Source organism: Balaenoptera ricei, chromosome 14 (assembly GCF_028023285.1).
Source record: "Balaenoptera ricei isolate mBalRic1 chromosome 14, mBalRic1.hap2, whole genome shotgun sequence".
In the NCBI taxonomy this organism is placed as follows: Eukaryota; Metazoa; Chordata; class Mammalia; order Artiodactyla; family Balaenopteridae; genus Balaenoptera; species Balaenoptera ricei.
Window position 1 is genome coordinate 18,545,679 of NC_082652.1, and position 10,847 is coordinate 18,556,525.

The 10,847-nt window shown below is 51.9% G+C and overlaps 1 protein-coding gene across 4 annotated transcripts in view; it reads left to right on the forward strand.

Annotated features, from left to right (window-relative positions):
• TRPV4 (transient receptor potential cation channel subfamily V member 4) overlaps window positions 1-2,195 on the forward strand; it is a 37,170-nt gene extending 34,975 nt beyond the window's left edge. For 3 of the 4 annotated variants that reach the window (XM_059895731.1, XM_059895730.1, XM_059895729.1), the window contains exons 15-16: window positions 901-1,022; window positions 1,495-2,195. In XM_059895731.1, coding sequence (XP_059751714.1) covers window positions 901-1,022; window positions 1,495-1,652 — 280 coding nt within the window. In that variant the 3' untranslated portion in view covers window positions 1,653-2,195. Of the gene's footprint in view, window positions 1-900; window positions 1,023-1,494 lie in introns of those variants that run through there. The other variant, XM_059895732.1, reaches the window with a different exon arrangement.
• Window positions 2,196-10,847: the final 8,652 nt, after the last annotated feature.

Consider the following 10,847-nt stretch of genomic DNA (forward strand, 5'->3'; position numbering starts at 1 on the left):
AGCCTCAGTTTCCTCATCTGTAAAATGGGAACAGAGAATGTATCTTCCTTGCTGGGTCCTGACCCATAGGAAAAAATGCTCAAAAAATGGAAACTGAATGAAAATAACTTAAAAATAATTTTAGAAAGGAAAAATTATCTTGAGCCCATTTGGGCCCAAAAGGGTATAACCTGACTTTAGGAGGGTGTCTCAATAATAAGAGTGAGAATATCAAGAAGGAGGGTGTCCATCTTCAGATGAATGGATATATACCCGTACAAATAAGGTCTTTCCACACAATGGAATATTATTCAGCCATAAAAAGGAATGCAGTACTGATCCGGGCTACATTGTGGATAAAACTTGAAAACATGATGCTAAGTGAAAGCAGCCAGACACAAAGGCCACATGCTGAATGATTCTACTTACATGAAATGTCCAGAATAGTTAAGTTCATAGAGAAAGAAAGTAGAACAGAGGTTACCAGGGGCTGGTGGGAAGGGGAATGGGGAGTTATTGCTTAATGGGTACAGAACTTCTGTTTGGGGTGATGAAAATGTTTTGGAAATAGATAGGGGTGATGGTTGCACAATCTTAGGAATGTATTTAATGCCATTGAATTGTACACTCAAAAGTGGTTGAAGGGGACTTCCCCGGCAGTCCAGTGGTTAAGACTCCGTGCTTTTACTGCCAGGACAGACACCTGGCAGGGAAACTAAGATCTTGCAAGCTGCGTGGAGCAGCCAAAAAAAAAAAAAAAAGTGGTTGAAATGGCAAATTTTATGTTATATATATTTTATCAGAATAAAAAAAAAGGAGGGTATGCTGGGAGGCTGGAACAGGGATGCTGCCTAGGGGTGGGGAAGGGGTGCTGTCTCTGGGGGGCTCCCCTTGACCCTCCCTCTGCTGTGGCCCCACCAGGGTGGACGAGGTAAACTGGTCTCACTGGAACCAGAACTTGGGCATCATTAACGAGGACCCCGGCAAGAACGAGAACTACCAGTATTACGGCTTCTCGCACACCGTGGGCCGCCTCCGGAGGGGTGAGTAGAGGGCGGAGTGGAGGGGTGGGGGACATTCAGGGGTGCAGAGGGGGAGCCCTGGTCCTCCTCATCACTGGTTTGTTTTGAGCAGTCCTGTTCCTTTTCTGGGACTCAGTGTTCACATCTGTAGAATGGAAGGGTCCGATGGGCTGGCCACTGAGCTTCCTCCGCTGCTTGTGAAGGCCTGGGGCCCCTCCGTTCCACTCAGCTGAGTGCATGAGATGCAGTGGAGAGGTCATGGGCACTCAGGCCTCCTGACCCAGGCTTGAATTCTTATTCTTTCATTTACTCCTGTGTGTTCCTGGGCGGACTCTGTGACCTCTCTGAGCCCCACTTTCCACCTCTATAAAACAGGGATAATATACCTCCCCCTTTAGATCACTGTGGAGTGCCTGGTACACAGAAGGTGCTCAATATATGCATGTGCACTCTCCGCCAACCCTCACCCTTCCCTCCGCCGCGCTCACTACAGATCGTTGGTCCTCGGTGGTGCCCCGCGTGGTGGAGCTGAACAAGAACTCGAACCCGGACGAGGTGGTGGTGCCTCTGGACAACGTGGGGAACCCCAGCTGTGACGGCCACCAGAAGAGTTATCCCCCCAGGTGGAGGACTGACGACGCCCCCCTCTAGGGGCTGCCGGCAGGAGTAGGGTCCCCTCCACCGCCCATTTCTAGTCCACCCGCATTTCGGCGGCACCTCCTGGGGTGTCCCCCGCACCCTCCTTCGACCCCCAGAGGTGAGGGCCAGGTGGAGACGCCAGGGGGGCCCCAGGACCCTCTGGTCCCCAGGCTCCTGCCTCCAGCCCCACCTCCCCACCCGGGCACGGGGCTCCTGGCCGCCTGTCTCACTCCCATGGAGTCACGTAAGCAACACCAGTCTCTCTGCCCACCGGGGCTCAGACCCTGGCCTCTCCATTTATTTATTTGCTCTGTTCTCAGGAAAGTGGCACAACCTCCGCCCCCAACTGGAGCCTGGCAGAGGCCTCAGGCCCCCGTCCCAGGTGCACTGCCGCCGGCTAAGCCCCCGGCCCCGCCCCACGCCCTGGCGGCACAGGCCACCCTGGGCTGAAGCGGGGTGGCTTTGCTGAAGGGCCGGGCCCTCGGGGTGGGGCTGTGCCTTCTGTGTGTTCTGTAGGGGATTGTTGGTGCTCAATAAATGTTCACTGATTGTGGAGACGGTGGGGAAGACGGTAACAGGCACGGGGATGACAGCACAGAGATGGACGAGCTAAGAGATGCTCTTGTCGGGGGGATGGGGCGGTGGGGATGAGAACAGAACGAGGCTTAGTAGTAACGACCAAGGTGATGTTTAGGGTGATGGTTGGTGGGGGCTGGACGGGGGTGGTGGCCTGAGAGATGGAGGTGAGAGTGGAGTGTGATGGGAAGGTAGAGACAAAGGGAGTGAGGAGAGGAGGAGTGCTGGCGGAGGGATAGTGATGCTGGGGGGAGATAGTAAATCTATCGAAATGCTGGGAGGGGGTAATGACACTGGTGGGGGAGAGTAATGCTAGTGGGGAGATTGTAAAGCTCATCATGGGATAGTGATGCTGGTGGGGGGACACTGATGTGCTGGTGGGTAGGAAAGCTGCTGGGAGAGGGCAGAGCAGAGGCGGAGATGACAGGCACAGAGATGGGTGAGCCATCCAGTGTCAGCAGTGGGGTGATGGTGAGGATGAGAGCAGCCTTAGTAAGGACAGTGGTGGTGACTGGAGCCGTGAGAGTGCTTGTGGATGGGACCGCGTGCCGTCGGGGCTGTGAATGTGAGCTGGAGTTGAAGGCCGACCTGCTTCCCTTCTGAGGGCAGCCATTCTTCCCAGGGTCACACGCCGCTGCTGATCAAGCCCCCAGGGCAGCTCCAAGCCTCTGGGCATGAGGAGGGGCCCCCAAAATACCCCGTCCTGCTGCTCCACGCTGAAGTGGAGGAATCTGCAGCCAGCTGAAGTTTCCCTCTGACCTCCCAGGTTCCTGGTCCCGGCTTGGACTAGGTCTTACTTCCTCTCTGAAGCTTCAGTTGAGAAGAGCTTGGGTCTCTGAGGACCTGGCCAAGGGCAGCTGCAGTGGGAGACGCACAGGGCGTGGGGTCTATAGACCCCAGTTCACACCCTCAGCCCAAACTGTGGCAATGGGTCACTTTACTTTGGGCCTCCATGTCCCTGTCTGTCAGAAGGATGTCATATAGTCTGTTCAGCTATATGAGAATGAAGGGGAGACTCATTGTATTACTGCTGAGGGTGGCTGAGGGGCGCCAACCTTCCCACAGACTCATTCTTTCCATCTCCCTCTACGTTGCTGATGGGCAGGGGCTCATGGGCTCTCCTCGTGATCCAGGGATGACCCAGCTTCTCCCAGGGCTACTTGCTTCCTCATTCCACCATTCTCAATGGAGGTCCCAAGAGCCACTCTGATTGGACGGACTTGGGTCACATGTCATGCCTGAGCCAATCCTGTGCTGGGGGAGGGGATGCCCTCCGGCTGAGCCAAGCCTTCTGGGTAACCGTGGGTAGGACCTAAACGCTGATCCTCAGTGTCCTCATCTGTAAAATGGGGCACAGCTTTTGTGAAGGTCAGGTGATTCCCTGGGCTTTTCAAAGAAGAGAGGATTGTGGTTGTGGTGTTCAAACAGTTATGTGTTTGGGGCAGCAAGTCAGAAAACTTACACTGGCTTGAAGAAAAGAATATTTATTGTCTCGGCAGGAAGTCCCAAGTTAGGGAGCGCAGTAAGGCTGGTTAATTGAGTCTCTGTGATTCATTAAGGGTTCTGCCAGCTCATTTATCCCTTCAAACATTTATCAGGCACTGTGCTAGGCACTACCCACCAGATGTGCTGGCTTTTTCCTCACACAGGCCTCCATCAAAGAAACAAGATGGCGCCACTGTTTCAGGAATCACATCCAGATTCGGCAGCATCCAGAGGAAGAAGGAGAAATGGTTCTTCCTGTGTCTCTTCTTATGAGGGAGGAAACCTTTCCCTGAAGTCCCCCAGCCAACCTCCCCTCTTGTATTATTGGCCAGAATTGTGTCATGTGTTCCATGCTTCAGCCAATCAGCAGGCTGGAAGCAGCAGTTGTCCTAAAGCAGCAGAAGGCAATATGGAGAAAGGTAGTTTCCCCAGCCAGGTCTCGGTTCTGTGGGAAAGGAGGATGGGGAAACCAATATTGCCTAGGCAGCCAGTAACATCTGTGACAATCCTTCTCCCAGATGCCCACCCTCTACCCCATCTGGGCAACATTGTCATGGAAAACGGCTCTGACTTATTCTGGGGCTATAAAGAGGTCATTTCTCTAGGGGGTTTTGTGATGGGCTGGCCCACAAAATCAAAACACCCTCTCAACTCAAAGAGACTCCATAAATTATTAAGGTGAATGTTTAATTCATTCATTTTTTAAAAAATAACGAAATAATTGTAGGCTATGAATTTTCCTCTGAGAACATTTTCAGCTAAATATATAGTAACTTTTTCAACTGTGATTTTCTAAATATTTGATGGTTTGGGTGTTGATATTCTATAACTCAAAAGCTGTTTAGGGGGAACTTAAAATATTTTCAGGCCATTGAGATTTTGTTTGTTCCTGTAAGATCTGAAAGATGACCTTTCCCAATGTCCTTCAAAATATAGGGCGTGTACTGGTGGTATGTCAAAATATTTTCAGGGGACACATTGGACATAGAATCACTTAGAGGAAAACGTCCCTCCTGATTAGGACATGGTCTCAGTTTGATGTTTCTGGGATTTTGATACCTTCCTAACACTCACTAATCTCTCTTTAATGGAGAAAAACCTGAGGCTCAGAATCTCTGAAAGGCAGAGCTGGAACCAGGGATGATGTTAGCTTCTCCCGGACTACAGGGACTGAGGATGGGGAGGGGGAGTTCCCGAGGAAAGTTGGAGTGTTGATACCTGTGCTAGACTGCTTCAGTGGCCCTGACTCTTCCCTTTAGCCATTCCTTTGCAGTACAACTTTGTCTTTCGACTGTGGGCAAAGCATAAGTTTGCATCCCTGGGCTTAACCACGTGACTTGTTTTAACCAGTGGGATGTTAGCAGACGTGCCGGCGCCAGCACCCAGGCGGAGGATGAGAGAACGTGGAATAGAGCTATGTCATCCCAGGCAAGCCTCACAGAGATCAGAGGGACCCCACAGATGCGGGACCAAAAACATTTTTTTTGTATGTCATTGAGTTTTGTGATTTTTTTTCAAGTGCAGGCATCAATCTTGTGGCAATAGCTAATGAATACAGACAATAGAAGAAAGAGTAACTAGAATCTGGTGAGGCCAAAAAGAAACAAAAAACAAAACCCGAAAAACTGAATGTTCACTGCACTCCATGTTATAAATGGGGAAACGGAGGCTCAGAGAGGGGAAGACACTTGCCCAGGGCAGCTGGCTGGTAAGTGGTGGAGGTGGGATTTGAACCCAGGCATTCTGCCCTCAGACCCCATCCTGGAGAGAAAACACTCTGACCCCTGAGGGGTGAGAGGTGGTGAGGCCAGATCGCTTCTGCAGTGGGGTAAGGCCCTGGCTGTTGCCCGCCACTTCTGCTGAGCCCTGGAGACTGTCAGTTTGAACATACCCCTAACTTTATTCCAACAAGGATTTCTTATTATGTGCGTGTATGTGTATTTAATAATGTTAAAGCACTTGTATGTCATATGTGACAGCAGGGTTTTTTTCATCCCAACTTTAAAGCGCTACTGGGAAATAATTAGTGCTACCAGAGGCAAAAACAATGGGACCCCATCAGAAAAGACAGTCTCAGAAACTCTTGGATCTTAATTGAACAATTACCTCTTATGCCTGTGAATAGTTCATTATTACATGCCCTGTTATTATTAGCTGTTATTATTGTTTTAGATGAATGCTGGGGATTTTTTCTTTTTAATCGAAAGTCATTTTCAACCATACTGTTCATCTCCTCCTGGCGTTCGCACGCTTCTGACATTTCCGAATGTAATAATTTCGTAGTTGGCAGTCAGTCTCCGCACCTTGCCTGGATAACGGTGTATTCTGATCACTCTGGTTGTTTGGACGCGGTGGTTAAATACTCCAGGCCTCTGTTTATACTGTTATTAATTTTTGACTCCCTGGCAAAAGCATTTGCATGAGAATCGAGCACTACCCGTCTTTTATTTTTTAGGAATCTGAAGTCATGGGGGACAATGGGGAGATCCTTGTTCATCCCAAGCTTTTGAGACAGAAACAAAAGGAGGTGGTGGTGATGGAACCAGAGGACAGGGTAGAAGGGGCATTGGGCAGTGGAGACCCCAGCCCCAGGGATGGAGGGCGGGAGGCTGGGTCAGGAGAGGCCAGGCTGGGAGTCTTGTGTTTTTGGAGGGAAGCACAAAAAGGAGAGAACAAATGAACACACATAAGGCACCTGCCCTGTGTTAGGCGCCGTGCCCAGTGTTTGGCATTCACATTTCAGGAACCATGTGTGGGACCTCATGGACTGGTGTGGATGCCTCTCCAAAAGTCATGACTCTCTTCCTTATTCACAGCACCTCGTTTTGTTCAGAGTTCTCCACTCTGCTCTACAGCCATGGGCTTTCGCCGGGCCAACCACTGTGACTCTTATTTCCCTTACTAGGTATTGGTATAGGAATAGCCATGTGAACCAGTTCTGGACCATGAGACAAAAGGGGAAGTCTGCCAAAGGAGGAAGAATTCTGGGGAGAAAAAGAGAAATATAAAAAACACTGTCTTCTCTTTTGCTGGGCGCTGTCAGGTCTGGATGTGATGCCCAGAGCTGCAGCAGCCGTTTTGTGACCATGAAAGGGCTTGGTGGAACAGAAAGATGAAAAGGACATGGGTCCTTGATGACACCACTGTGCTATTGAATTAACGAACCCTGGAGCTACCCTACCATAGGGTTTCTTATGATTGTTTGAGATAATCAATTTTTTTTCCTCATTTATACCAATGAGTCAGGGTTTCCTGTTACCCTGCCAAAATCATGAAGATACAAGAACAAATTTTTCTGCCTATTTTACAGATGAAGAAAGTGAGATCCAATGAAGTAAAGGCATTTGCTTAAGTACACACAGCCTGGATGTGGTGGACTCAGGATTTGAATCCTCTGGCTTAGAAGGAGACCCCTGCTGGGGGGGTAGCAGAATTTTTTTTCTTTCTTTCTTTTTTTTTTTTTTTTTAAGCGATTTGACCTTTCCACAGCACGGGGACATTCTGTTTTTCTATAGCAACAGGCTGCTGTGATGGCTTCTAACAGGTGAAGATGGGACAGGTTGGGTGGAGCTGGGACTCAAACCCAGGTCCCCATATCCCAGCTCAGAGTCTTCTCAGCATCTCAAGGTGCACAGTGACATCAGAGACTCCCCCCTCTATCTCAGCCCCCCTCAGTTTGGGATATACCCACTGGATCCCACAGATCTGCCTTTGGCCACTACAGGGTGGGGCAGCTGGTCGTGGAGATTGGCCACCAGGGGCTGCTGTAGTCACACCCAGGAGCCTCCTCGGAGGAGGCCTTAGGGAAACTTGGAACCTGGGGACCTGGTCGGGAGGAGAGCCTAGAGTGAGCTCCCCATTAAGTGAGGCTGACGCTACAAGACTGAGGAAACCCTGCCACTGCCACTCCCGCAAGGAGAAAAAGGAGTCTATATCTGCCTCTGGAAAGTCTAGGACCTAGTTGCTGTGTGCTCTCAGGCAAGTTGCCTCCCTTCTCCTAACCTCACTTTTTTAATTTTCAAAATGGAGGATCATCCCCAGTTCTCAAATGAGGGCTTTCTTTCTCTCCCTGGTGGTCTTTCCCTTCTTTTGGGCCTAGCTCTACACAGTGGACAAAGACCAATTAGGACGTGAGGCCCAACGACTCAGGTCAGGGTTGGATTCCAGTTCTGGCTCTGCAGCAAACTCATTAGGAGTCTTTGTGTTGCAATTGGGGAAACTGAGGCCCAGTGAGGAGAAAGGACTTAGTTTCCCCAATTGCAACACAAGAGTTAGGACTCAGTATTTCCTGAAGTCCCATTTGTTCCTTGGGATGCTAACAGATAGAAACAAAAACTTAGGTGATCGGAAAAAGTTAGGGAAATGCTGGGTTAAAGCTGGAAGGGTATCTTGCCTGCAGGACTTTTCAGAGCCTTTAATATGCTAATGTGATTTGTGCATCTCCAAGGTGGTGGGGGGAGGGGGACATAGGCATCTATTTCTCAAACTCTTTTAACCTAGAAGCCCACTTTCCAAGGTGAAAATCAGCCAGACTAGGTGAAGACAGAAATAATACATCTACAGAACAGGATCTGTGCTGCCTAGCGGATATGACTACCCGTCTCCTCTGTTCAACACCACATGGTACGTGTATTGTAATATTGGTTTCACTTTACATTTGAGACATAGGTGGCTCAAAGAGGGGCAATCACTTGCCAAAGGCCACATGCTGGTGGGCGGCAGCCTCAGGACTGGAACCTTTGGGCCCCGCTGCTCCGGGGGTGGGTCCCACTCACAGGACCAATTTGCCCTGTCATCCTCGTCACACATCACCTGATGCCATCCCAGTCCTTCAAAGGCCTCCACTCCCTTTGACAGAGGCTCAGAGAACTGGAACCAAGGCTCACAGGGGCCATACAAGTCACCCAGGGTCACACATGGAGTCTACGAGGACACTGAGGCCAGTTTTTCCTGACTCCTCCCCTCCTCCTGCCACTCTTTAGTGAGCTGGTGATGGTGATGATTTAAACAAAAAACCTTTTGTCCATCGGGTTTGCCCGCCCCCCTGGCTGGGCCCCCTTCCAATGGCCAGCGAAGGGGGCCCTGTGGCGGCCGTGTGGGCCCTTTAAGAGCACCCGGGACGCGCGGGCGCAGGCGCAGTACAGCGCATGGGGAAACCCAGGCGCACGTGGAGTCTCAGATGCAGCTCAGAGCTGAGCGGTGCGGGTTCGGGTTCGAAGTCGCTGCTTGGAGGCAAGGCAGGGGTCGAAATGGGAGCGGGATCTAAAGGCTGGGATGAGTCAGGAAAACACGGAGCCACCCTGAAAAGGTGAGTGTTCCCCACGTGGATTCCCTCCACTCAAATGTTTATCGAAGCCCTGCCTCCAGTCTGATGCCTCTGGAAGATGGGGTGATGTTCTAATTGTTGTTATGACCGGAAGTGGTAGTAGTAGACGCGGTTCTGGGCCAGCCACACGTGGTTACCGTATTGGACAGCTCAGCTCTAACTGGGGGTGAACCCAAGACAGCTACACGGAGAAGAGGCTCCTAGCGTCCTTATGAAGAGAAAGGCTTGCACCTCGGGTGGGGGGAGGGGGCTTTATCGGCTGGCAGCGGCCCCCCTCTCCCTCGTTCACCCAACATGAAGTCCCAGCAGCGCGGGGTGCGGCAACTGAGGCCGGACCTGCGTTCTGGAGCCAAGTAGGCCATATTTGGGGGTCGGTGGTAGTTTTAGTCGCTGCATAGCACAGCAGTTAAGAGCTTAGACTGAATCAGAGGGCTGGTGTTCTACCCGAGCTGCTTCTCTGAGCTCCATCCTCAGCTGTGTGCCTTTAGGCAAAGTGATTGCCCTTCTCTGGGTCTCATCTGTGACGTGGCGGGGTGCACCCATATCAGGCGCACCTGAACAGTTGTGAGGCCTAAATACCATTTAGCGCTGAGCCTGGTAGCCAATCTGCCTACAGTAACTGGGCTGTCTGTAATTGTTGTAATGATAATATCGCTGACACCTGTGCTGCTCCTCCAATGTGGTATAAAGGGCAGGGGTGCCTCATGCCAGAATGACGAGGCTGGAGGGCCCTTTGACATCAGCTAGCTCAGCTCCCAGGGAGAAGAAACCTGGCCAAGGCACCCAGGGAGCCAGTGCTAGGACAGAGCTAGAACCCCAGCTGGGTCCTGGGGCCATGCCCCGACTGGCTGTGCTCCGTGCCTGCACCTGCCCCGCTTGCAGACCCACCCTGCAGAGGGTAAGATTTTTCCCAGGATAGGGGGCGGGTCCTCACCCCCGGTGTGAGGAACCTGACCTGCAGGGTGGCTCCCATCTCTGTCCTCTCTCCTGATGCCCCAGTGTGGGCGGGCCTGGTGGTGGGCCCAGGACGTGGGGACCTGGGCTACCTAGAATTGGTGCTGGTAGCCCCTTAGAACAGCCGAGCCACAGGCTGCCACCCAGCCGTAAACCTGGCTGTAGACCCTGCTGCTCTGCTCTGCGCCCCTCCCAAGTACCCGCACTGTGCTGTAGTCTCCTTGAATCCCATCTCTGGTTCTGGCACTGCCCCCTGTGGGGATGGACCTGTTCCGGGTCACTCAAAGTACCATTGGTAGGATTTGCACCCAGGGCTAGCTCACTCCAGGGGCTGGGTTGCCCTGGGCACTGCGATGCCCCCAGGCGTACTTCGGTGATGGATGAGGGTGGAGTGTCGAGGCAGCCTGGCCCAGAGCGTGGGGCTTGATGCCGGAACCTGGCTCCCTCTTACCATCCTTGTGGCTGTTTCTCAGATTCTCTGCGTCATCTGTAAAGTGGGGATGCTTTTATTGCATACCCGAGAAGGCTGTCATGAGACTCAATTATGTGTGGTCAGAAAAGCACTGTGTCAGCTGCCGTTTACATCCTATTTGTGATAACTCCCAGTGGCCTTTCACGCAGCGCTGACCTCCCTAGCTTGTCTCCCAGCAGGACCCCTGCTCCTGCTCTCCAGGGCCTGGGTGGTGTGTTTGGTTCATTGACCCAGCTCAGAAGGGCCTGGGTCCCGCCCTGGACACAGCCCCTTCCTCTCGGAGCCTCCGTGTGCTGCCAGGCTCGGGGGTCTGGCCTTAGGGAGGTGGATGTCTGCACTGCAAGGTCACATCCAGGGTGTCCTCTCGGTCCCTCTTCTGCCCTGAACCTGCCAT